Here is a 27980-nt window from a genome sequence, read left to right as displayed (position 1 = left end):
TTTCAGTGACTGATCTTTTACATTAAATATTTTAGATTCTTACAGAAAATAAAAAAAAAAAATCAAATAAAATGGTGATTAAAATCACAGTCAATTCGCAATGCTTTCATTGAAAGTACCCAAGCAATCTGATTTTGAAAGATGGTAAGAATCAAAGCCTATTTTTCAGAGACGTCAATAATATTCCAATGCAACTTGTCCACTGACCTGTGACTCAGTGGGTCATTCATGAGTGAGTCAGTCTCACAAACCTAAGACTGGCCACATTCACCAACGGTGAAATGCCACCGATGTCCAAAATTACATTAGGAAAATAACTTGGTCCCAAACCCCCAGCTGTGTACTCAGTGCAAAGAACCAGGCAGCAATTACTGTCCCAGGTTTTCAAAACATTGAACATGTTTGGAAACAAACTGTTTTCTTCCTGTTTCCAAAGCATGGAGTAATGCACTGAGTCCTAACAACACATCTCCTGAATCATCCCTTCACACACAAACATGAAGAAATAGTCTTCAGCCTCCATGACAGAATTACTCCTGAGATGGTAACGAGACCACATCCTTCACACCCTGCCAGAGCCACGCAGCCACGCCGCCTTCCCCCCACGCCAGACTCTGATACACTCACTCATATTGGGTTGCACATAAATAATCCAGTTGCTTCCACCCTGTTCCCAGGGCTACTCCCCAAAACGAGGTAGGGTATCAGAAGCTAGAGCAGCAAAGCTCGCTAGCTTTTACGGGGGAAAACGCATCCACCTAAAGATGCTCAACGCTTAAAGGGTTGTCCAGTTAACAACAACCTATGGCAGATGGACTCTGGGAGAGTCTGATCGGTACCTGTGGAAGGTGGGGAAAGATCTTCAGAGAAAATAACAAATGGATGTTGTGACACTGACCAGTATTTCTAAAAAAAAATTAAACCAGAGGGTCCCACACAGTGCGAACAACCACATGGCCTTCCTCCTGCACATACTCTGATGATTCCAGTGCCCAAGTCCTAAGTGAGTGAGTCCTTCCCCGGGGGTGGCTTTGTTCATATTTTATTTAGTGCACTTAAAGTGACATTTTCTACAGCTGGCAAGAGTGAGGTGGCATTTTCTGCATGGATGTTGGCCCATGCAGGGAAGGTCCCCAGCTGGAAGATGCTCTTGGCCCATGTGTTCATAGCCAAGCTAAGAAGTAGAACTCCCATAAGATTCATGAGCAACCCAGTTCTTGCCTACAAAAGAAATACAAAGACAACAGTTGAGTTTAGACTGGACTTCCACAGCATGTGAAGCATGAAGTTATTTGAATATAAACATTACAAAAACGGAAGACTTAATTGCCATTAATATTAGCATCATCTTAAGCAGACTTTCTTAAGGCACAAAGGCCATTCTGCAGATGCTTACCAAGCTTTGATCCATCAAAAACATTAACATCTGTTTAGCCTCAGGAATGTGAGCAGGAACTGGGACTGAGCCTAATTATACTCATAAGCTTTGTTACACTGAGCTGGGGAACGTTTTCTGCATCCAGAAACGTATGAAAGTTGAGCTGCTGACACTAGCAGGAACAGGGGCAGGGTCTGGGAGCTGCTGAGCACATTCAAGACCATCTTTGTCACCATTTGGAACCACGGCAGCTCCAAATTTCACAAGATGAGACTTCATACAGGCTCCTTCCATACCCCTGTGCCTTCAAACACTGCTGAGAACAGTATCAGACTTCTGTCTTTACTATATATTGAACCAGTAATGATCTGGAAAACTCCTTTTCTAAACACTCCGCTCAGGCTGATTCTTTTCAGCATTTTCTGTATCTAAAAGAACTTACCATATCTTTGACCATCAAGTGTCCAGAAGAAAATGCAATTGAGTTAGGAGGTGTAGAGACTGGCAGCATGAACGCATAAGAGCATCCTATAGTTCCTGGTATCATTAAATAGAGGGGATTTACTTTCAGACGAATGGCCTTGAAAAACAGAAAAGAAGAGAAAATGCATCTTGGGGATTCAGTCATAGGCAGATAGATCAAAGGACGCAAACAGCTGGTGCACCATGCAGAGCCCTATCCCACACCCTGTGAGAAATGATCACGTATCTCGCCAACAACATCTGAGGGATTATTATCCTTCAGTGTCCACATTACGCTACAGGCACTTGCTTTGTTGCTCCCAAGCGTCAGAGCCCAGGGGCAGGAGAACTGCACGGTGCCGGTCACAGCACAGGCACGACACGCGTCTGCCCATCCAAGGGGCAGGGTGAGGAGGGACCAGAGGAGCACTGGTCTTGCCATGGGACAACCTTACCAGCTCTGCCAGGACAGGCAGAAAGATGATAATAGTGGCTGTGTTGCTGGCAAACTCTGTGAATAAGGCGATGACGATCGTGATGAGGATGACAGCCACAGGCGGTGGTACACCCTCCAAGGGATGCAGACGGCCTCCTATCCAAACAGACAAACCAGACTCCTGCAGAAGGGGAGAGCAAGCAAGCAAGCTGGAGAGAGGAGCTCCTGCATCCCTGCAGGTGAATTGATCCTCTCCTAGAACTAGAAACTATATATGTCCTTCCCCGACCTACACCAGCACCTATGTGCAGCATCCCCAGGGTATTTAGCAGCAAGCTGTTTGAAAGGAGTTGCAAGATCTCTTAACCTCCTTAGCTACCTGCTGCGCACTGCTGTCACTTGGAGCTGAGAAACATGTCCTTCGAGTGTTGTGACGCCGCAGATGCAAATCGCCCAGAGCCAAATGAGAACCCCAGGTGACACTCTAACAAAACCCAGGTCTGTCGGGCAGGCTGGCTGCAAGGCGGCACCTGCGGCAGGTCTCACCTCACAGCCTTTTGCCATGGCAAAGCCCCCTCCAAGCAGCAGGATGATGTTCCAGGGCACCGTCTCTTGGGCTTTCCTCCAAGTCAGCAAGGGCTGCGTCTCAGTGTTTGGTGCTAGAAAAAAAGAAACCCTCACATCAAACACCCCCTTGCACATCAGTCATCATCTGACAGTATGATATCATCAGCCTGACATCAGTGCCAAAGCTCACTAAGCATGAGTTGCTGATAAAGCATACATATGGAGTCTCTCAAGCTAGACAATTAGAAGATCATTTAACTTAATATCAGATCTTAAAAAAAAGGAAAAGAAAATAAATTCTAGCACTTAACATTTTCTTTGAGGCCTTCTTGAGGGAACGTTTAATATCAGGTTAATTTTCTCTCTGTAACAGACATAAGCATTGTCTTCAACAGATGGGAGCCCATGGAAGGAGGAAATGTCCTACCATTGGAATTATGAAGACGTTATTAATTTTACACTTGCTGTTCAATAGCTGTTGAGTTTTATAGCCAAGAGCTCATCTCCCCTAAAGGCCATCTCTTAACACATGATGAAGTGAGCTCTGTCATATTGAAGGATGCACTAATGGGACTGTTAATTTTCTGTTGAATGAGGGCACATACATTTTATCCAGAGGAGGCCTGATTAAACATCTTCCTGTGCACGGACAACACGGCAAATGTGCATGACTCAGAGCAGTCAGTATTTTGTTCCCATAGACACCCAGGCCACTCGTGGATGGGGCAGCATCAGCTGCATCTCCACATGTGGCTTATGAATTAAAATTTGTAACTAATTGCTACTCAGGAGGACAGACCCAAGAGTTCAAAAGAGCTCTTGGTACCAAAGCTTGCTCGAGAGTTTGGGTTTTAGGAGTTTAAATTCTAAATCATTCTAGAAACTATTTCTTGGTACGAGCAACTCACACAGCTCTGCCCTCTCAGGGGTTCATGCTGCCCCCTGAGGGACAGGAGCTGTTTGGGGGTCAGCAACCAAACCCCTGTTTCACACGAGGTCTGCTACAGTAAATCAACAGTGACTTCAGTTCGCTTCAGCCCACCACGGCATCATCTCCAGCAGCGATGTGAGCAGCTGAGCCATTCCTGCAATGGGCAGCAGGGCAGCGAGGGCTGAACCTCCCCTGGCCCTTCAGAAACAAAGCCTCCACAGCATCACACTGCACCTCCAAGCCACGCTGCTCCGGCTGCGGGATGGTGTGGGTCCAAGCCGGGACAGTCCTGGCTCCCGCTCCCTGCCTGCCCTGCCAGAGCGCAGCAAGGGCACAGCTCCTGCCCGAGGGTCTCCTACTCACCTTTCAAGTCAAACCACCACCTGAAGGAAGGTTTTTGGGAAGGAAAGAAGAACAGTATAATCACAATGGTGATTCCTGTAACCGCATCCGAGATAAACCTGTCCAAAAGTAGCAGAAACACTTGTAAGAAGCACAAGCCTGTAGAATTATGGAGTTTATGAGAACAGGGATTTACCAAAGAAGATTACATTTCAACAATGCTTGTTGTTCACAGTTCTTTTCTTTTTAATTCCCTGTCAAGCTACATTTCTACAATGGGCTGTGAACCCCCTAGAAAAGCTGCCCTAGAAATGTAAAAACCAAGATCTAAACCCCACCACACTGATGCTCTGGCTGTTCTGACTGCAGAGTCATGGTCAGTCCATGAAGGGTGGTGAGGACAAGTTTCCTCAGGTTACTGCAGGGAGGAAGCAAGGCAGAGCCCAGACTATCCTATTTATATGACCTCTTAGCCAAATTCTCAGACTCTAAGGTGAAAAGCAAACTCCACCCAGTAAAGAGCTCAAGCATGTGATTGTAAGGAGCTGTTAACCGATGAGGAAAAAGTCCATAACTACTTTGTTGTATTAAGGAATAATTTATTAAGCTAGGGCTTTACTTTAAAAAAAATTATGAAGGTCTCTTCTGTTGAGAAATAACGACATCCTCTCTGAGCTTTAGCATTCCCCAACTGCTATATCCACTAGTCTTCCCAAGGTATGAATGTCACAGGAGAGACAAACTTGCCAAACAGGCAGGATAGCACTTGGGGTCAGCTTCTGCCACCTCTCTTCAGTCTCCAGACCTCCAGTGAAATCAGTGGATTGCATAAAGAATTCAGAATTTCACTCTAAATGTACGTTTAAACAGCATGCCCAACATTAAAACCTTAGGGATGGCCTCAGACAGACACATGCCAAGTTCCCACCAGGCATCATGTACCTCCTTCTAGAGGCAGAAACAATAAAGCTGGTCCTGCTACTTGAAGCAGGTTTAATTTATCCCAGGAAACCTGAGCAATAGTGTTAAGCAACATAATCAGAAACCCAGGAATCTCATAGACTCGGAAATGCTATTGAAAAATGTGACAGTGGAATGAAAATAAAAAGTCTTACCCTGGTGCAAACAAGCTTGCCCAACCTGGAATGAATTTGGGATCCCTGGAGAAAAGCATGATTGCAAACATGCAGAAGAAGAAGAAAATTGCCTGTTCTGCAAACCTGAAATGAAAATAAATGCAGTTAAAATGCTGATGTGCTAATCAGGTGGATCCAAGCCAGGACAACTGTTGAGCTCAGGCTGCAGCAGCTTGGGTGAGAAGTTAGGCTGGTTTCCTAAAAATAACTACAGTGAAACATCAGAATAGATTGTAAATCTATTTGCAAATATTGGTATTTGGCAGCAATTATCTCTTATTGGAAGACATTAGGGAGAGGCAAGACAGGCATCAGGAATGCCTAGATGTCAGGAGAGGCATATGCAAGGCTGACCCTGTGTGTGCAGAGTGTGTGTGTGTGGCAGAGAGCACGGGCCAAGCAGCTCCTCGTGGTCATTCCTCTTACCGCTGCCCTCCGGGATGTCCCTCAGGCATGGCCACCCAGGGATGCTCCCACTCCAGTTCAAGCCATGTAAAAGGATGGCTGAGATTCAAATCGTGTATGAGACAGCAGGAACAAGCTTCTTCAAGGTCAAAACCTAAACAGCACCCCTTAGACACATGACGAACAGCAGGGTAAATGGCAATGTCATTCACTAAGGATCCAGTGGAGTCAAGATTTAGCCAAGACAGTGCTCAAAACACTGTTTAAAATCTCTCCGAGCACAAGGAAGGGCATTTAAACCATTGGGGAAAAGCCACTTGCACTGATTTTAAGTTATGGGGTTGCTAATCAAATTGATAGAGCTCAGCTTAATGGACTTTCTCACTCCTAGACCTCAAAGTGGGACTTTGATTCTTTCAGAGACATTTCGCAGGCTGCTCGATAATGTACCGAATGGAACAAATAAACCAATTTCTTTCATTTACAGCACAGGCACAGACAATTGCCTTTGAAGAACCACTCCATTTTCCACATAACAGCAATAATTACAATGTCGATAGCATGACACAAACATCGCTGAATCGTCACAGCATTGCTGTGAGTATGAAAATATTGGTTTACACATGGAGAAACACAGACCATTTAAGGTTAGACCTACAGTTTCAAAAACATTCACTAGCCCTGGCTGCCCAGAATATCGGTGGCTGGTTGGACATACCTAGGGTTTGATTCCTAGAGATAATCAGCTTTTCCTGTTTCCTTCTTTTTTGGAATTCCTCTTAAGTCTAAAACTCACGATTCTTTCTGCTGGTTCCTTTCTCCAAAATATGATCCCCACCATTGCAATCTGCACCAAGCTTTTTCCAGAAGACAAGACCTTTGAGAAACTACAATAAGAAGCTAAAAGTCCCTTGTCCTGTCTTCACCTAATAGAGCTGAAGGAGTTATTCAGAAAAAAATAATGTATTCCATGACATGGCTCTGACTGCTTTCCATATACTTTCTTTAGCAGCTATTAAGATTCCTTACAGCATATCCACAATCCATGTGATACATTATCATATGGTTCATCAGTCTTTCCAGTAAATGCTTCCTACTTTGCAGAACAGGTATGCACAAACCTTCAGAATTCAGCCTGTGTTGGTTAGTACGTAACACACGCAGGATTGGTTTTGTCCATGGAGCAGAAAAAATTACAAACAGTAATTAAACAACCCAGCATGAATCCACACAAATATGAACTTTGTTGTTGGGAAGATTTGAGCACAAGCTGCTGTTGGCAACTATTCATGTTAGTGAAGGTGAAGAGGCTGGAGCGTGCAAAAAGCAAACTTAAAGAGCTTATGAACACGCTGAGTGGAAACATGCATTTCATCTTCTTCTGAAAAACTCCATTTCCCCCATTCCTCCACTCTTAAGACAGGACATTTCCAAACCCACTTGATTTCTTTTTCATTTCAGCCCCGACTTTACAACTCACTTTGTTGGACCTAGTTTCTGATAGTCCTCCTTTATGACTTCTCTGGCTCGGGCTTCTGCATCCACTCTTATATTTGACTTTTTTGTTCTCCAGCCCCTGCCAAGAAACATGGTTACATTTTTACATGCCTCTAACAGAACTGACACACAGTAGATACTGCATTTCCTACTGCAGCATATGCCTGGCTCCGGGTACCGCTCCAGTGCCTGCTCTGCAACTTGCAAAGAACTGCACATCTCTGGCAGCTCAGTTTGCATTTTCTTCAGATTATGAAGACTAATGATGAAAGGCTCTGGTGCAGACAGAGGCAATAAGGCCCTATTTTATATATCCTTTCTCTATGCATTCACACAACGGAGACCCTGCAGAGGTTGGGAAGCTTCCTCTCATTTACATTCTGAACTGTTTCCTCCAGCATGGGCTCTGATTGCCAAAAGAAAGTCCCAGCAATGCCGGATTTCCTCATCTCTAGCCGTTACCTACTTGGACAGAACAACTGGGAAGAGGGTGACACAGAAAATTAATCTGTCCCTTCATTTCTTGAGTCACTTGCAATTTCCTGGGTGATCCCATGATGCTGCTGAGGATCAACAAAAATGTGAGGAATTTCTAACTGGCCGGGAATGTTAATGTGCTCCTGGCTAAGCCTCTTAGCCCAGCGGCTGTGCTGACTGCACACACAGTTTGCTCCTTTGTAGTATGTGCATACAAATGATATATTCATATCTTGCACTGCATCTCCCGTCACAACCCATGATGCTGAACCCAGTTTCTAACCGTGCCTGTGACCCTGATTAAACCCACAAACCCAGCTCTGCACCAGGCACATCCATCCTGCCCCACGGTGCTGGCGTTTCCCTAATTCATTCACTGTTTCCAAGGGATATTCCGACTGGATCTTCTATACAGATGAAGAGTTGATCGCTCAGAAGTTCCTGAACCCCAACCAGCTAGCCCTGGTCCTTCAATTTCTTGGGTTTTGCGGGGTGTCATTAACAGCAGCCTCAGCTCAACCAGCCCATCCCTAAGGCTTTTCATGCCTTCTGGATTCAGGCAAAGCCGACCTACTCTTGGAGCGATGTCCATCCGCCTGTACTGTGCTGCAGACACCAAGGACTTGCCCACATCGAAAGTCCAGCCACTGTCCCCAAGCCATTACAGCCAAAGCAGTCCAACAGACTCCTGCAGAACCTCGGCTGTACTTGTGCAGCTTTGCAATGTCTCTTCCAAGGCACCTTGCCACTGGGGAATACTGGTATCTGCGCTGGCCCAGCTATCCCAATAAAGCCAGGCTTTGTGCTGACAGAGATGAGCCAAACAAAACAAAAAGCATCACGTTCCCCAAGCACAAGAACAATTTCTCATTTTGCCAGGGGCTTTGGCCAGCGCAGCTACCTCTTCCATCACCTGGTTGTCCAGGGCCATGGCAGCAGGACACCTCTCCGTAGGATGTGGGGATTCAGGTTCTGCATCACACAAGCGCAGAGCAGCACAGGTCTAAGTGGCTGTGTGCCGGCAGAGCAGCCCACAGCAGCACGCCGAGCCTCCCGTGAAGCTCCACAAGCAATTTAAGGACCAGCTTTTGGCATTTTCTGGATTGAAATTTTCCCATTGATTTTTTTCCTGTCTCTGGGACAATGTAAATATTTGGACACCTGCTTTCTTCCCCCACCCCCTCTGTATTTGCATTTTAAACTCAAAATAGCAATTAAAGACTTCTCTAAATATTGGAAGTTCTGTACGGTCCCCAGAGGAACCAAGCCTGTGAGCCTGTTACTATCATGTGAGAGTGTGTAGGGGGAAAAGGGATCCAAATGAATGAGCATGGCAATGCTGCAATCATTTTAAGTAGTGTACGCTAGGGGTTGCATGTATCCAGCAAAGATTTACCGGAAAAACATGTTATTCTCAGTTACAGATTAACACATTGTTGTAAAATTAAGACCTGTTGTGAAGTAATCTGTTCCAAACCCGAGTTTCTGCCCCTTGAACAAATCCTGGCTCTTTCATGTTCTAGGAGATTTTTGCTACTAATTCCAGGAGAACCAAGATTTCATGCTGGTCTTCAAAGTTTGATCCTGCTTTCCCTTCTGTCAATGAAAATCTGCCACTGACCTCCACAGGACCAGGTCAGGCAGTAAAACAACCTTTAAGAACTGTACATTTAACTGAATGAATATATAATACATACTCTGTACACATATTATTTAAGTTAGATAAAGTATATGTAACCATGAGATATCTTTAAACAATTGCTGTTGCATATCAGCGTCTTTAAAATAGATGACTGATAACAGCATGAGCATCCTGAAGTTAGTTAGGAAACCCCCCACTATCCAGGACATGACTGGGTGATACTGGATGATATCAGTAGGTTTAGTATGAGAATCGTGATGAACATGCATTTCACAGTGCTGGTATAACCAGACTACATATATGTGTAGGGAATATAAACGTACCTCAGGTTAATTCCTCCATATAGGATGGAGATCCATAGCCATCCCAGGAGAAGAAAAATCAGCATTAAAGGAAATGCAAACATAAACCAAGAACCAAAGTTCACCACATCACATTCTGGAAAATAACTAAGCAAATGGGAAAAATCAAGTTAATCCAAGAAGGGAAAACAACCCTTCCAATTTACGGGTAAACAAACATCTGAAATCGGCAGCAAAACATCCCACAAGTGCCAGCGTGCATTTTAAAACTGTTCTTCTGTGTGCACCAGCAGTTATCTGGGCTCTAGGAGATCTGGGGAGTGTTGTGCTGGAACAACCCATCCAGGCCACCCTGCCACCCACAGCTCACCCATCCCAGCTCTGCAAGCCTGCAAGGGGAGATCTGACCCCCCCCCTCCAGAGCACCAATGCTTGCGTACAATGATGCCCCTGAGCACCCAGGATTAAACCATGCTACAATAACTGCTGGACAGTCTGAACATGAACCTCAGCGAGATGCTGTACATGGCTAGGGGAGACTGCACATACCACTTGTAGAGGCTAGCAATGTTAAGAAATACCTATGGGCACTCAGGATGACACAAATCTCTGTTCCTACGCACGTAGGAGGCGTCTTTTATAACTAAGAAAACAGGCCAGAAGTAATGGTTTCCTTCTTTTTCTTTCTACTGTTTTTCTTCTAGTATTCTTTCTTTTCTATTTCTTTCTTTCTACAGCAGTAGATACAACGGGTCACAGAACGCTACATGGCGTGTTTCATCAAAACTGTTATGAGATTAATTGCAAGCATGTAGTCAAGTCCCATTAAAGTCAATGGGATTAAGAGCGTCAGTGAGGTGAAGCACATGTGCACCCATTTCACTGACAGCCTGCCTGGGTATGCTGCAAACCTCCTAAGCTGATGCAACCACTCTCTGCTTTCCTCTGCTCACAAAGTTTCCCAAAATATTCTGGAAGTGCATGAATTTCCCAAACCAGCTCTTGGCACAGAAGGGAATTTCCTGCAGGGATGGGGAACACGTCTCTCTTTTCCAGGATTTACAAGGCTCTCCAGGGCAGCCTCCCATACCTCTTCAGCTGTCCCAGGAGGATGAGGTTTGGTGCAGTTCCCGTCAGCGTTGCTGTTCCTCCGATGCTGGCCGCGTATGGGATTGAGATGAGGAAACCTTTCCATATATTTGTTTTGTATTCCTCCTCCTTCTTTAAATCTGAGAGAACATCGCTGGCAACCTCCTTCTCCTCCGTCAGATCTTTGCTTTAAAATAGTCCAAAAGAGAATCCGGTGAAAGCCCTGGTTTAAATACAGTGCAACCACTTCAGAGTCTTGACAGAAGGAAAATTCCCAGTTTTTAGAAATCCAAGCTAATACTGTCCTCAAGGACACATTAGCAGCTCAGGGCAGCAGAAGGGTCTGCTCAGTGAACTGCCATGCAGGACTGGCAGCCGTGCAGAGGGCAGAGCACCCTCAGCACCCATCCGCAGGAGCTGAGGGTGCACATGCCTTGCCCAGCCCCTCAGCAACTTGTAACACTTAGCATAAAGTCCACAGGACTGCTAAAAGGAAAAAATAAACAAATAAAAAAAATAAATTGATAGCACCGAGAAGAAAGAAACACCTGATCCTGAAAAAATGCTTCCTTCCCATCGTTGTTATCAAAGCAGGACCATCACACCAGTGTGTAAATCCTGGTGGGTTTTACATCACCAGCTTCACACATTTGATGTTCCTGAGAAAACCAAGGCACAATTCCCCCGCAGGAGACACCTCTGGCTACCATTTCAGAGTGGCTGGAAAATCTCTGCAATGATTTGGACATGCAGAGGGATGCTGGACACACAGAAGAGGGTTTCTATCATCAGGCTGCTAGTGATTGGGATGTTTGGTACAATCAAAACATTTCAATGATTGAATTTCAAATTCCTAAAACTTGCTCTAGCTCAGGGGATAATTCTCTCTCAACTCTCTAATACAAACTTTATAGTTAACTTACTCCTCAGTACTTGCCAGAAACTGCATCTCAGTTGGTACAGTGTAAAGTTTATTCTGCTGTAAAGATGCTGAAAAAGAAAGATGAGGACTTTAAAACAGTTCAAAGCATCTAGAAAATTCTCCTTGAACCAAACAGAGGAACGGAGGAAACAACTGCCATTGACAGAGGAGGGGCTGTGCGAACAAAGGGCGAGCTCTGGCCAGGGGACAGGGTCAGGAGCACCCAGAGGGCGTGGGCAAGCCCATCTCCCCCTGCCACCGCCGCGGCTTCTCCTTCAACACCCAGAGGCACTCACACCGTCCTTTTACTACTTCTGCCACTGGCTGGGCTCTGGGGTCTTCTAACGTGACCAGGAGTTCCAGGGTGTCTCTTATCAAGCCAAGGGGTTTGGGGTGGGGTGTTCGTGGGAAGGGTGAACCATAGCTCATTCTTAGGAAGAAAAACTTGGGCATGATGTACCCATAAGGCACATTCCCCGAGGTACAGCAGGAGCACTCCCTGCTGCGCAGCTCTGCTCCCAAGGGATGAGAATTTTACCCCCTGCAGACACCTAGTGCAACGTCACCAGAAAGCTGTAATTCCCTCTTTAAAAACAAGAGTGAGACTCATTTGGAAATTAGGCTTTGTTCCAGCCCAACATCCCCTCCATAAATGATGGGACCAGCAGGCTGAGCTACCGGTCCTCAACACAAGTTTAGGGCCACCCCAGGGGGATCCTGCTGCATACTCAGCTCCCAGGGACCCCCCTGCACATTTCATGTGGGCTCTGCCTCACTGTCCTTAGCCACAGGGAACACCAGCAGGACTCAGGAGCACTTGAGGAAAGGGTATATTTTGACCAGAAGGACCAAGGTTCTCTTTGGCAGTAAACCAGGAGGTGCACGCCACTCTACCGCACACATACACATGGGAGGATTCAGAAAACGAAAGACAGAAACGCAATACAACCACTCTTTTTTTACGAGATCTCACACTAAAGCTTGTGGCATTTGCAGTCCTGGCTCACAGCTTAACCTCCTGAGGTTGGGCGTAGAGGTGTGCCATTAACACCCATTTTCCATGTTCTTCCTCAGGACCGGAGCACTTGAGAGTTTTATCCACCTTCAGCCCAGGTGGCCCTTCCCCATCACCACTGGCCCTGCTGCCTTGCCTTGGGCTCTTTGCATGTTTCGGGGTCCAGAGCCCTGTCCCTTGTCACCTCCCTGGGCTCTGCAGGCCAGGGCAAGCTGAGCCCAACTCCTGGTACTGCCACCCCAGTGGTCCCCAGATCTCCTCACACCCATCCTCAGACTGAAACACCAGCCTCTTCTACCTGTACATGCCCTAGAGCCCAAAAGCAAGCGCACGGAGGAGGGCAGTCAGTGGGCAAAGTCTCTGCACCCACTCACACGTGTGCCAAAGACACCGAGCTCGTTCCAGCGCAGTGAACCAAAGATTTTTGCCATGTCATGTTTTACACATTGCTAATTTACGGAATTGGAGTTAACTGGCTTGGACTCACACATGCTGAGCTTTCATCCCAACAGTGCAGTGATGGAGGGATGTAATTAGAAGGACGAACATTAACCCGTGGTTTGACTGTTGATCCCCTGACACATTTAGCCCAAGCCTCTTACCACTGCCACCCCATTCCAGCCTAGCGCTGGCTCTGCAAAGACACATATTCCGTTCTACCTCTTAGCAGAGAAAAAAAATGGAAAAACATTAAGCCCAAACTCCCATCCCATTTTGCCAGGGCCATCCGCAAGTTACCTCTCACGGAAGGTTTGCAAAAGGCAGCCATGCAAAGGAAAGCCACAGCTACTGCGGAACAAACTTTTCCTATGAAACTCGTAAGGAGGAGTTGAAAATTGTTACAGGCGCGTAAATCAGAAGAGGCCAAAGACCCCCGAGGTAGGACCTGGCTGTACGCACCTCTCACGGAGCAGCGCAAGCAGGAGTCAGTGGCCACTTCACCCAAATACCTCATACACCTTAGAGGCAGAAAGGCTTGTCCTAGGTAAGTTCGGCTTGAACAACACGTTTATTGTTTCCAACAGGTTGAAAAGGCCTGAGAAGGAATACTCCCACCCCCCAGGGAGCGCAGGCAGCAGCGCTGGGGCCAGGCAGCCAGCAGTGTCCACAGCCAGCATTTCCCACACGCCCCTGTAGAGACATCATTTGCAGGTCTCCAACCCAAAAAAACACCTCAAGTACTGACTGCAGTTTGTCCCGAATTTGCAGAAGATACTCTCTACGCAGGAAATAAAGGATGGAGATATTTCCTTGTGATTTTTACCTGGAGATATTTAAGCTGCTCAGAGAAATGAAATATTGCCGATGATGGGTTAGTGGGCAGAGAGCAGGAAAGATGGTCAGACTCACTAGCACAGCAGCTTCCATCTCGTCGTCAGACTGAATTGTAGGGAATCTATAACCCACCTCCAAAATGAAAATTCTGGAAGCTGAAAAAAAGTCTGTTGGTGTGCAGTTGATAGCCCTGCTTCAATCAACCAGAACCAGCTGGGACTTCAGCCACCAAAGCTCACTTCGGAGCGCTCTTGCATCAGTATCCAACGGTGACAAAATGAACAAAACGCTGCACCCAATTTTAACTGTCAACAACAACACAACCATGCAAGTATTTACTGATTTGTAACATGGTTGAGGATGGACATAAGTGAATGCAACCTTGAGGTTCTCCCATCAGCAAAAAAGTGCTACCAACTCAGTGACATCACTTTAATTCTGGCCCTGTGTGTGTAAGCAAAACCCTTCACAAAGCTGGTTTAATACTTGCAGAGATTTCTTCAGAAAAATCCAATGCTTTTACATTCTACATATTCTTTTATTTTTTTATATATTTTTTCCATGCAAGTATTTTTTTGGCCTCCTTGACACCACTACGGTGTTAATAAAGCATGTCCAAGCAGATTTGCAAACTGATTTTATCATATGTCATTGCAAAAGCTTGCTTCCACATACAGGCCCCTTCACAAACACATCTGTCTGTTTTTTGGAACACAGATTACAATTGAATTAGATTATAAAATTAAATTATGAAATAAGTATACCTTTTCCTCAAAGGCACATTCCTTACATCCAGCCAGCCCTGCTGGAGATGTGCGAGCAGCCCTGACTGCAGCGGCCACCTGCCAGGCAGGAAACCCTGCGGAACGCTCACCTGCACATCTCCGCTCCTAGGCGGAACATCAGATTCGTCACTTTTGACTGACTTCAGGTGTAGGGCTTCCTTCGAGGAACTCTGCTTTTCTCATCCGTTCAGAAAGATTACAGAAAAGGACGAGTCTACCTTGGGGCACTAAAGTTCACATAACAAGCCTACAAGAAGACCTGCATTTTGATGTTGTACACTTTTCAGATTACTCCTCCTTCACTTTTTATTACTTCTCTAAGTTTCTACCTCAAGAGAAAAATACATCATCACACAATCACATGATATTTGCAAAGCATCACTTTATTCATTCTTCTGCTTGCATGCCTCTCCCTTTGCCTTTGCTGGTTTCTCTCACCACTGTAAGCACTGTGGGCCAGGGACGTTAATTTTGTGCCTGCCACTGTCTAGGACAAGAGGGGTCTTGATTTTACACGTTCCCAAACTCTACTGTATTTACGGTCACAACTACAGAGTCAAATCATTTCAGAGGGTGGGATCAAGGAGGTTAAAAGCAGACTGACGAAAACACAGTGCTTCTACAGAATAAGAAATTATAGCAAGAAGGTCAGTGGGGTTGATTTTAATAGATGTGAACAGTCAAAAACTCATGAAGCAAATGTGATAAAGCAACCTGGTGTGCAAACATGATTGGTAGACATTAATGATGAATTATTTTATCTTTATTAGAGTATGCAAATGTTTGAGTCTACTTCTGAGGACTCATTTTTCTGTCTCAGAACTCAGTGGGAACCAAAAGGCCATTGCTTTTAAGTCACAGGGGCAGAAGAATTATTAATTAGTGCAAGGAAGAGAAGCCAAGACTACTGCTCCAGCCATCAGTAACAGCTGCAAAGGGAACTTCACGAGTTCATTTCTGGTTTGCTGTTTCTCACCACTGTCTGCCAGAAGCCCAAGCTATTGGTAAATGACTTGCAAAGACAGAGCTGGAGGAAGAGCTTAATCTGACTGCATACCCCTGATCCAGCCTGTCCACAACCCGCTGAGGACCACCACCAAGCAGTATTATCAAGCTGGAAAAATCACAGAGCGCTTTCTAAATGGGTATTTAACCTGCCAGCCTTTCATCTTCTCTTTCTCCTCCAGCTCAGGCTCCAGTTTCATGGATGAACAAACAGGGAAATGAGAGGATAACCCACCTGCCCATGAGCACATGGCAATGGAGGGGACATTGTCCTCACCCGTACCCTGCTCTTGCCACCCGGGCAGTCCCTTGCCTGCCCCTGCAGCAATGCACCATCATGTAGCACTCATCTGTCCAAGTGTCACTATCTACAGTCCTCCCCGGCTACCCCCGCAGTGAGGCATCCCTGTGAATCCCATCACCACCGTGCCCACAGAGCTGGAGTGTAACTTGTGCCAGCAGGAGGTTTACAGAGCAGGTTGGCTGGGCATCACCACTTCTTGGGTTTTCCAGACAACTCATAAGCGTTACCCCCTGCATGACATAAAGAAGGGGCAAGATAAAAGGGAGTTTTATGCCAGTACTCTTCCACCACAGTAATTTAGTGCATTAAAATAGGACCAGCACTGAGATCAAGCTGCAGCTAAAAAAAAAAACCTGGTACTTGTGCCAGTGAAGTCAATATAAACGGGGCATATTTGACAGCAGCAGCACAGACCTCAGCCGGCTTATACTACTGCCCTGTCTCAATTACCTTGGTTTTCTTCATTTTCCCTGTTCATATCCTTAGATGTGTCTTTCTCCCCAAAGAGGCTTTTTAAAATTGCATTTGCAATTGGAAGCATCATAGCAGTGGAGGCAGTATTACTTAACCACATGGACAGGAAAGAAGTTGTCAACATCATCCCTAAAATTAGTCTGGAAGAGAAAAAAAAAAAAAAAAAAAAAAGGAAAAGCTGAATGTCTTCAGTTCAGCAAGTCCTCTGATATATTACAGCTATAGGAAGGAAAGCTCATGTGCAGGGATAACAAAACCAACATCAAAAAGGACTTCTGTGACTATCTCATAACTGGATTGAGCACAAATATGGGGCTGAACCAAATGATTCTCCTCGTGCTCCGCTGGCCTCTGAGCAAAGGCAAACAGCTGGATAAACTTAATAAGCTGGAGAACAGGGGGTGTGGGCAGCCCCCTCCTATGGGAGCTGCTCACATCACGACCCACCACAGCGGAGCTGCTTCCCAAGCGCCTGTAGCTCACGTCCCCATGGAGATCCCCCTGCCCCCATAGTCACCTGGCTGGCTGGACTCCCACCAACATCAGCACCCGGAGTGCGATCCTGCGGTGTAAATTCCACTCCTCAATGGCCGAGGCCATGATTAAACCACTGAGGAAGAGGAAATTTGTGTCTAAAAAATACTGCGGGCAAACTTTGTTAGATGGGAGGATCCCCAAGAAGGGGAAGAGGACGATGGGCAGCAGAGCAGTCACGGCCAAGGGCAGTGCTTCTGTGCACCAATACAGGGCCATCAGCAGGATCACATAGAGACATCTTCCTTCCTGCAAACGGAGGAGAGAGGAAAAATAAGACATGTGGCATTACACAGATATCTTTTCACCTACAGACATTTAGCAAGCAAAATGCACCAGTTACTCCTTCAAGGACAGAGTATTTCTCCCAAAGCATTTCCATCAAATGCAACATCTTCCCTGCTACAATGTGTAGGGGTTCAGGACTTACACTGATCTCCTCAGACCACAGCAAAACCCAACTTCTCCTCAATTGCCTAAGCCTCCTACGTGCTGCAGGGTGGCAGTGTGCTGGGGCATCAGCCAAGGAAGTCCTGGAGAGTAGAAACTGTCCCAAAATGTTGAATTAGGGTGCCAATCCTCAGCAGGCACTGCTGCTAACATCCTCAGGTGTCCCAATATCCAACCCTGCTACACTTCACATTCATGCTTCCTCTCCAACTTCCAACTTTCTTCTCCAACAGCCTGTGCTTTGCGTGGCTACAGAGAAACAGCTTTGAGAGGTGGATGCATCGAGTGCCCCCATTTGCAATAGGAGGCACACAAAGGTTTCTTTTCTTGGATCAGAGTCTCCCAAGAGATCTGTGAGAAACCGTTCCATGGCAACCCATCCCAGTCCTTACGGAAATCAGTAAATCAAGCACCCTGGTGGCACGCCGCTTCCTGAGGGCAGGGAGCTCGCCCATGTCCAGCATCACCCCAGCCTTGGCCAAGGCTGGCAGGAACCCAGCACCCCCGCGCCACTGCGTGATTCATTCATCCACCCAGGAGGCACAAACTAGAGCATCTGTCGTGACAGCCACATCGAAACAACAAGCGATGGGAAGAAGTCAGGAGAACAGCTCCAAGCCCAGGAGGGGAGAGCCCTGCAGGGGGGGAAGGGCAGGGGGGAGCCCAGTGCGGAGCTGGGCTCGGTCACGGCAAGGCTGAACGAGGATATTGTCAGCAACCGTGGGGCAGAGTGCCCACAGCGCTATAAATAACAGCTGAGAGTCATTTGGAAGCCACAGAGCTATTTATTTTACCACTCTTTTCCAGCTTGTTGAACAGGTTGAATTGTTACTCAAAGGCACCTCTGTCCCTCTGCTTGGACCTCCCTCCGCTGCGCCCGGGGCTGGGGCTCGCGAGGCTTTTTGCGAGGGGGATGACGGCTCCGCTCCCGGCTGCGGCTGGGTGGGAAGCAGCGAGGGGCTGTGTTTTGGGGGTAACGTGGTCTCAGCTGCAGCATGAGAGGGAGCGGCAAGGCGCCAGAGCAGGTACAGCAGAGCTATGACTTGCCTGGCCACCTGCAAAAGATTCCCTCCAGGTCTTAGCTGGATGTGGCTGTCCCCAAGCTCCTGAAGCAGATGCCAGCCCAGTCACAAACGGGGAATAAAACACAACCACCGTTACTGAGAACGCCAAAGAACACAATCTACCCTGACACCCAGCTGGGTGCATAAAGCCGAGTGAATTGAAACCAATGCTGATTTATTGTTCAATACACCTGTAGCGAGTGTTTGAGAAGTGGCAAGAATGACAGAATTTCTGATTTGCTTTTAGCGCTCAGTCTTTGCATTTCACCAGCAGTTCCACTAGTAAGGTTCCAGTGCAGGTGGAAACACAGAACAGAGCAATTTGCTTTGATTTATTTTTTTTTTAATACATTAATCACAACAGAGCCCACACTTCACATGAAGCTTCCAAGACCTGGATTTAAAGACCACTTTCAGTCCTAATTTTATATCCCAGTAAAATGACACACGAGATAGTGTGAAGTAAAACCTTTACGTTCCCAGCGCAGCCGGGGCACCTGGCAGCTCCCATGAGCTCCCCATGGCCTCGCTCCCTCCAAACCGGCAGGACCAGAGCAACAAACCTGGCAGTGCGAATTTTTGCAAAAATAAAGAATCACAGTTTAAAATGTTTGCACACTAGATTAGTGATTTCACTCCCATGGCAACTGATAATTGCTCTTTATTCTGGTTCTTTTCATACACCAAAGAAATAGCCTTGGTCTCATTAAGCCCTTTTCCATTTGATCTCTAAAGGCCGTATAAATAATTTTTTACTCCCGTTGGCACAATATTCTCCCGCTTTCTGCAAGGGAAGTGGCACAAAAGTCAACTTCAAAATAAAGACACTGCCTATTACAGGGGTGAAGCAACTTAAAATATTTAACAACGCCTTGATATAAGAGCATATCAGTGAAGGCTTTAATTGACTTGATGAAACAGATAAGTACCATTTAGAAAACTAATTGTAAGTAAGGGTTATTTATTCTCTGTTGCACAGAAAATGTTCTGGAAAACATTGCAATGAAACACAGCATGACTCCAATCACTAATCTTAGCGCAAGATCAAAAGCCATGGGGTAAAACCAAAACAGGGCAGAAAGAACTGCTTATACAGAAGGTTTTCCTGAAATTTTGAAACCTATGTGGATCAACAACAAACCACTTGAAAAAGTAAGCTGTAGTATTGTTTATCCAATTTATTCTACCACAGAAGAGGGCAAATTGCACAAGTTTTACTTAAGATCAGACCCTTGTTGAACAAAAAACGAACAAGACCACTTCAGAATAACTTAGATTTGGAGCAAGCACTCCCCAGAATAAAAAAATTTAAAACCATTAATAACATTGAACCAAACTCTATATAAAATTTAAAGGTTCTTGGTTTTGAGATACCTTGCAAGTGTTAATTGCAGTGCCCAGCGAGTTTGCCGAGTATGCAAACAATAACTGCTAACAAGTGTCAGAAGAATGGTCTTATGGGGAGGTGGCCTCAGCTGCCCAGGGATGCTCCAGGCACCATCGCTCCTGCACAATCTTTATCCTTTGATCCCTCCGCTGCGCCACCATCAGACTCCTACTTCTCCCACCTCCCTGGCAGCCTTGGTTTTATTTTTTTTCTTTTTTCAAAATAAGTCTATCAAAGTTCAGGGGGAAAATGGTAGTGCACACAAACTTTAAAATGGGACTTGCAATTGGGTTAATTTTATAACCATTTAATGATTTCCAGGGAAGTGCTCGGTGGCTCTGGACTCCAGCAGCTCCCCTGCCTGTTGCTCAAGAGCCTTGGGAATGACCTCTGCCCCTCCAGACAGATCCTGTCTTCGCTGCACTGAAAGCTCCGGGGATTTTCCACACTGGGGGACCTGCTGAGCTATGGCAGAGGAAGCCAAGCCACGAGGTAGTCTCCGGTGGGCAAGGAGAGCTGGAGGGAGCAGGAGGTCTCCTGGAAGGGCAGATGAGGTGCCCCAGGGAAAGGAGGTGCTGGCAGGGAACATGGGTCAGATAAGGCAAACTGGCTCGCCCAGGCATAGCACCAAGGAGCAGGCGTGTACAAGCCACCAGTCCCCACCACTAGCCTCAAAGGGGACATCGGGCACTTCAGCTGTACCTTGTTCTCCACCAGCCCCAGGCGGCTCCCGGGCAGCCCAGTGCCACCTGCCCAGTGCTCACAGCCTCCCCACCAGACCCAGCGCCTGAAGAAGCCCTACCTCAGCACAGCCAAACTTCAGGTTTTCTCTACCAACCTTCGCATGTTACATGGTCATCACAGCCTCGTCACCCCCACACAGGCTCTCCCACCACCCTTCCACCCTATGACCAGGCAAACAAATGAGTGGCAGACAGGTGCCAGCGCTCCTCCAGTACCTCGATCCCGATACCAAGAGAGGTTTTGGCTGAACTGGAGCTTTTCAAGCCCTTTTATCCCACTGCTCTCACAAAGGAACATCCTACCTGTGACGCTCAGAACTATTCGGTACAAGAAAGTACCAGTGGCTTTTAGCATCTCACACTGCAGCTGTGACTGCGCTACTGGCCATCTCACTCACACTGCCTGTTCTCCGATGGGATGGGTATGTGAATCTCCTTTCTACTAACCCAGCTCCTCCAAAGATTATGTAATCTGGACATAAACCAAGCCCTGTTTACCAGCCTGCCTGCCAGCTGGGTTGTTTTGCTCCCACTGAGTATTTGCAGAGTGGCTAGAAAGGGGCCAGTGATACAGGGACGCAAGCTGTAAGAGCTTCAGGGAAGGTATTTTGCTCTGGAGTTATGCTAAAAAGAGATAAAGCTTATTAAACACTTATTTAAACCTCTCAAAGTATTTTGTAGTTGGCAGAAAAACAGAATCATTTTCTCTATTTTACAAACAGGACAGCTAAAGCTCAGAGAAAGCAGATAAATTGACCAAGATCACATAGGAAAGTAATGAAAAAAATTGAAATGGGCATCTTTGAGATCTTCCCTGGCTCAGAGGTGTGAGGCTCACACCTCTTGGAGGCAGCTACAGATCCTACATCTTCAAACATTCATCAACCGTGAAGCTCAAACACTGCAGTGTGATGACCCGACACCCTGTGCAAGGTTAGCAGGGCTCCCGTTTTAAGTCTCCATTTCAGCATCAGGGTTTGGTTTTGAGATCGATCCACCACATTTGATTAGGAAAAAAAAGAAACATTTTCAGTGACAGTGAACCCACCATAAGTTTAATAAGCTGTTCCTATGATTAATTAGCCTCGCTGTTAAAATTATGTTGTGATAATCTGAATCTGCCAGCTTCAACTTCCTTTGACTACATCTTCTTCTATGCGCCTCCTTTATGCCTTAGCTCTGGCCACCCTTATCCAAACTCTCCTCATGATGGATGTGCCTTCAAGGTAGCAATCAAGTCACTCTGTGCCTTTTTATTCGTTAAAAGAAATGGGTTGAGCTCGCACAGCTTTCATCACATGGCTTGTCTTCCAGTCCCTTCTTCATTCTGAGACTTCTCCAATTTGTCAAAGCCACTTCTGAGCTGTGGAAGCCAGACTGGAAGAACATTCTGGTGAAAGCCAGAACCTCAGCCAACAGCAGCCTGGTAGATCCTCACTGCTTGCTCAACTTCCACATGTCCACACACACGAATATCACATTAACCCTCTTGGCTGTGGGTAGCCAGCCTGGTAGCCACATATTGCCATCTCAAGCCCTTTAGTGGCATCTGATTCCCAAGAGGGACCCCCAACCAGCCTGACCCACGGCCAGTGCTCCTGGCGACCTCAGTCCACCTGGGGCTTGCAGAAATGCACCCATTTACAACAACCCTCAGGCAGCTTTTATAAAACTACTATATGGAAGTTGCCTAAACCTGTAGATGTTAAAGTAGCCAGGGTTGGACACCAACTATTTTAACTTCCCTTTAGTTACTGTCACAACAAAGACATTTCATTATCAGACAGCTTCTTATGATACAGCACTGTACTATAAGCACTCTCCTGAGTACAGAACAAAAATGCTTCGTTGAATACGCCTTCTTCCGTGTTGTCCATCTGGCAACAGAATCCATGGGTCAGATTCCTTCTGTGCCGCACACTTGTGCTCAACACCTTGCCCAGGAATTTCTTCCTCAGTTCTTTCACATTCCCTTTAAGGTTTTCTACAGTTCTTAGCCTCCAACTAATATTGACTCTTGCCCACTTCCTTTTTCCCCCAAGTATTGCTGCTTTCACATTCTCTCTGTGCCAGCTTGCTCTTCGCCAGGCTTGCCCTCCCACCAGACTGAAGCTCACAGTACACACGGTAAAATGTGGTCACGCCACTTCCAGTAATCACCCCTCTTTCCCCATTAAAGTTCTTCCTCTCATCTAACTGACCACTGCTTCCACTTTTGTGAAATTGGACTTTCTAAACCACCAAGCGCAGACATAGCAGAGATGTACTTCATGCACAAAACACATAATCAGGCTGCAATCACTTCTTTCACCTGCCAGGCTGCTCTCCTGACTGTTGCCTCTTTACCTGCCTGTGTTCCTGCTGTGCTCTCCAGCCCAGGATCCAGATCCACCTCCCAGGACACCCCACCAGCCCACTTGCATCACCCCTCTCCCCACAGAGCCTTTGTTCACATTCTTTGCTTCCAAGTGCAAGCAATGTCATTTTTCTTCTGGAAGTTCTTAAGGTCTCCTTGTTCTAATGAGGAGGACTCATTACGTCCAAGTTAATTTTAAGTTGCTCTATGGACACCGAGGAAGTCAAGTCTGTTTTCTGAAGGCACCGGGCCCTATTTGCCTGCTCAGAGCTCCTTTTAGCAGATTTGGCTGCCTCAGCTGTTACCAAGCCAAGAGGCTGTAGACATTGAGTTCATTAGAAGCTGTTGGAACAAGCTCTTTGCACAGCTCATTAAAAGTGCCCCCCATGCCCCTTCCAGCAGAACAGTTCCTCCAGCCCCTCCTGCCCTGTCCGAGCTCTTTGCAATCATTCACAGCCCTCTGAGCAGGGGGGTCACAGGCACTTCCACTCACGGGACAAAAATTCAGCCATTTCAGCAGCAACCAGAGCAGGTGGTGACACAGACACCCTTGTGTAGAGAACTGGTACCTGGTGAGTTGCTCCTCACAGAGCATGTCCTTCTGCTTTTTTATGTGATGGACACAGGTCACTGTTCCAGCCACAGTTTGGGGAGCACACCCCGAGGTCTCAGCAAACCCACTCACAAAGCAGAAATGTCATTTCTCTATTTAAGAGAAAAGAGATTGTAGACAAAACCACTTATGCAAGTCTCCCTCTCCACAACTGCAACCTACAAAGGGCATCAATGTAATGCCAAAAACAAGGGCCATCAATGTAATGCCAGCACCAGGGCCAGCCCTGACACAGTCCCTCCATGAAGAGGCTCACACAGAGACCTGCAGGGCAACAGCTGATGAGAGCTTTAATAGCAGCTTGCGGGTACGGATGCTGGAGAACATCAGCAATAAGCAAGGCCAGACTTGATGGATTATTTTTCTCAAGGGATTTTGTCGCCAGGGAGATGTCACCTAGGTGCAGGTTTCACTGGAAAACCCATTGCATCCAGACCACAGGGTGCCACTCAGAAGCACACACTGACCCAAGAAACCACGTCCTATTTGTGGTTCTTTGTTACATCAACTTCAGGTCATGATTTCTTGGTCTCCAGATTCCAAGTGAAACGCTGCCCTTGAAGCCAAAGCTCAGGTGGCTTTCTATGGCTCCAGTCCCTTGGGAGATTAAAACTGCTGATCATCCTAGTGGGGAGAAGGTGACACAATGTGAGAACAGATTTTAGCATCCGCAGAGCAGGAAAGTATTGCAGAGGTGCCTGTAAGGCACCTTCTCACAAGGGAAACCTTACAAGGGCTGAGCCTCCCTGCTTCTCATCTACCAGTTTCTATTACACCCTGCAAGGCAGCACAGCAACCACCCTTGCAGGAGCACAGGGTTCCCCAGCCCATCCAACTCTCCCATGCTCCAGGTGTGCACACTCAGCACCGAGGTTGCTGCAATGACTGCACCGCACCCAGCGGCTCCTCCTGCCCCAGCCTGCCCTCTCTGGGTGCCCTGCCTGGGACAGCCTTCCAGTAACACCAGCAGCAGCACAGCCACTTGAATTCCTTGTGGGACAGAGCCTGCTGAGCACCTGCAGCAGCTCCTGCCTCCTGACTGCCTAGGAGAGCACAAGACTGGACTCGAGTCCTGTGTTAGGGTAAGCCATCTGACCCGGGTGGTGCACGCGTTTTCCATCACACGCCGGGATAACTTCCAAACTCTACCATCCCAGACTCCCTGCCTGTTCTCCTTCTTGATGTTTTTACACCACAGTTAAAAGCGTAACCTGCTGCCCTCCTCTCCTGCAGCCCCCTGCGGCTCAGGCTGCAGAGGGCAGTTCAAGCAGGTTCCAGACTTCAGAGCTTAAATCCCTATTGATGCAACAACAAGTTTCTTTCCTGGCAGAACAAGTGAAAGAATTTTGTGTTGAAACTAAGTGAATCACTAACCCCTGAACATGAGCAGATACAATTTTGGTTGGCAGCTCACAGCTACCAAACAAACTGCTATGCCAGACTCGGGGAGAACCTGCTGAAGATGCAGTCAGGCTTGCTTGAAATGTTGCACTGGTTAACAGCCAACAAGCATCAGAGTTTTGACAGGGACCAGCGCAGGTGCTGGCCAGTCTCACTGCTGCTACCAACTGTAATGCATTTAGCACTGACAGAAAATGAAGAACAGATCACTAAGGCAAGGAGGCAGAGCAGCCAGCTCTGCCAGGGCCTCACCTTCCCTGCCGGCAGCTGCCCCTCTGCTTCTTCACCTTCCCATCACCAGTTCTCCTTCAATAAAACAGCACTGCTAGGACTGGGCTGTGTGTGAGGTCCTCCGTGGGTCCACCCAGGGGCATGCTACTGGCACACTGCCAGAGCGGAGCAGGCATCAACAGCATCACTACGCCAGCAGGGGCTTTTCTTCTGTACACGCAGAGAAATCCCTTCCCTGAACACCCAAACCTTTATGCAGCAGGTGTAACGCTACATGCTTGTACCGGTGCACAGAGCATCTAGATCGAGGGCCTTCCCGCAGCACAGGGCCAGGTTCACCTGTGATTTATTCTCACAATTACATTAAAATAACTACTGAGCAGTTCAGGCACCAGCCATGCTGAGCGCACTGTGCGTCTCATCACCCTCTAACCATATCTCACAATTTTACAAGTGCCAAAGTCAAACAAGATACTATTAAATATCATTGAAGTCACTTGTTCAGCTACTGTAAATGAACATACAAATATAATTACCTACTTATCAAACTGTAAAGGAATTACATACCTATTGTGTAACACACTTTCTGTTCTTTGAGGTGGACATTTAGTATATTCCTATTAAGAACTCACACAGTAATGCCAAACAGAAAAAAGGGAGAACAAATCCAAAGAATTTTCTCTTTCTAACATACGGTACCATTAAATAAATAAATGATCATTCTATGTCGTTTTGGTGTTTGTTTTTTTTTATTTGGGACATTTATTTTGCTATCTTGAATGCAAAGGTTTAACCTGACAAGCACTATACAGACAGAAGTGTATGCCATGTTTGTGTCCTTACAGCACTTGAATCATTCTATAATCACCAGGTACTGAACATCACTTATTTTCTGATGAGAACAAAGTCATTCTCAAATGGATCTGAGTCAGAATGTAAGAGTGAAATCCTGCCCATACTGAACTCAACAGCAGAAAATTTCCCCAGTGACTTCACTGCCCTCTGGACTTCCACTGAAGGCTCAGGAGCTCCTGGTGCACAAAAGCTGTGTATACAGGACAGCTGCAAAAATCCTCCGGCCCAAAATCATGCCACAGATCGCTTGACGTGCGGCCTAACACACATGCCAAAGCCCAAACCTTACCAGGAGACCAGTTTTTCAATGCTTACGGAACACAGTATCTTACTTGCAAAGCCTTTTCAGATATAGCACCAAAGGTCCACCCCGAGAACAGCCCACAGCAGCACGGGTGGCACGTGTGGCTCCCCCGCATTCCCCAGCCCTGCAGCACGAACCTCTCTGCACAGCCACCTCCAGCTCTGCCGTGGCCCTCTCTCCCTGCCCACACCATGATTCCCATAGCAAAGGGGATGGGACAGCAATGCCAGGCAGCCTCAGAGCCCCAGGCACCTGCCTTCCACCCTAGCTCTACAAAAACCTCACTGCACGATGCTGGCCATGAACCTGCTTTGCCTCAGTTTCCCCAGCTCCCCTTTGAGTGCTACCGATAAAAACAGCAACAGGTATCAGCAAGAAGTACTAGTCAGTGCTGCTCAGTTTGAGCGGATTCTGAAACACAGGCTCCTCACACTTCCCAGTGTCCATCAAAGCACCTTAAACAGAGTTCATGCTATCTATCCCTTCTTCCCTCTAAAAAGTTAAAATAACCCCAGAACGCCCCCTCCATTCATACTAAGGTGGCTGTGGAAGGGTGAGGAGCTGTGGCAGGCCACAGGCTTTGGTGGCCCCCTGCCTCCACAGGGAAACCCTGGCAGGCAGCAGGGTGACCCTCATGAGGGCCAGGCAGTGCTGGAGCTAAGGCAAGAGGTGAGCAGCAAGACAGGACAGAGCCCCACTGCTATGTCCCCGCTGCATGTCCCCAGGGCTGTGCCCACAGTTTGCACCCCCAGTCTGTAACATTGATCCATTCGCTTGGTCCATGCCCTGCATCAGCATCCCCGGCTTGCACCCCAGGTCCATGGCCCCAGTTTGCATTGCCCCATCGGTATACCAGAGCTGGTGCCCCTAGTCTGCACCCCTGGCTGCAACTGCCACATCAGTGTCCCCAACCAGCACACCCCAACCAATCGTCCCGACTGCGTCCCTGCTCCACACGCCCCAGCTGCTGTCACAGAACCATAGAAACGTTTTAGGTCAGAAAAGACCTTTGAAACCATCGAGTCCAAGTGTTAACCCAGCACTGCCAAGCCCACCACTAACCCATGTCCCCAGGCACGGCATCTACATGGTTTTTAAACACTTCCAAGGATGGTGACACCCTCGAGGCAGTTTGTTCCAATGCTGGACCACGCTTTCTGGGAAGGCATTTTTCCCAATATCCAATCTAAACCTCTCCTGGTGCAACTTGAGGCCGTTTCATCTTTCCCATCGCTCGTTACCTGGGAGCAGAGACCGACCCCCACCTGCCCACAGCCCCTTTCAGGCAGTCATAGGGAGCAATAAGGTCCCCCCCGGCCCCCTCGGGGGCTCACTCTAGGGTGCTAGGCTGCACCCCCAGCCGCCCCTCATCAGACTGGTGCCCCAGCCCCGGCCACGCTCCAGCCCCTGCACGTTCCTCCCGCAGCGAGGGGCCCAGAGGCGCATGCACACCCCGCACATCGCCCCCCGCCCGGCGGGTACCTTGGGGGGCAGGCTGAGCAGCACGGGCAGCAGCGCCAGCGGCGCGCACAGCAGCACCACGAAGCGCCGCACGCTCCACGCCTTCTTCACCAGCGCCCCCAGCGCCGCCATCCCGG

General features: G+C 47.4%; 1 protein-coding gene across 1 annotated transcript; it reads right to left on the bottom strand.

Annotated features, from left to right (window-relative positions):
• Nucleotides 1-27980, bottom strand: SLC13A3 (solute carrier family 13 member 3). Its single transcript, XM_055814460.1, has 13 exons — nucleotides 27865-27980; nucleotides 16962-17227; nucleotides 16421-16584; nucleotides 11588-11654; nucleotides 10666-10851; nucleotides 9597-9722; nucleotides 7138-7233; nucleotides 5232-5336; nucleotides 4138-4235; nucleotides 2823-2935; nucleotides 2296-2457; nucleotides 1821-1958; nucleotides 1-1221 (listed from the first exon to the last, which is right to left on the bottom strand). The coding sequence occupies exons 1-13, from the start codon at nucleotides 27973-27975 to the stop codon at nucleotides 1036-1038; spliced, it is 1818 nt and encodes a 605-aa protein (XP_055670435.1). The 5' UTR covers nucleotides 27976-27980; the 3' UTR covers nucleotides 1-1035.

Source organism: Falco peregrinus, chromosome 9, assembly GCF_023634155.1.
Source record: "Falco peregrinus isolate bFalPer1 chromosome 9, bFalPer1.pri, whole genome shotgun sequence".
Lineage (NCBI taxonomy): Eukaryota > Metazoa > Chordata > Aves > Falconiformes > Falconidae > Falco > Falco peregrinus.
This window is presented reverse-complemented; position numbering and strand designations above follow the sequence as displayed.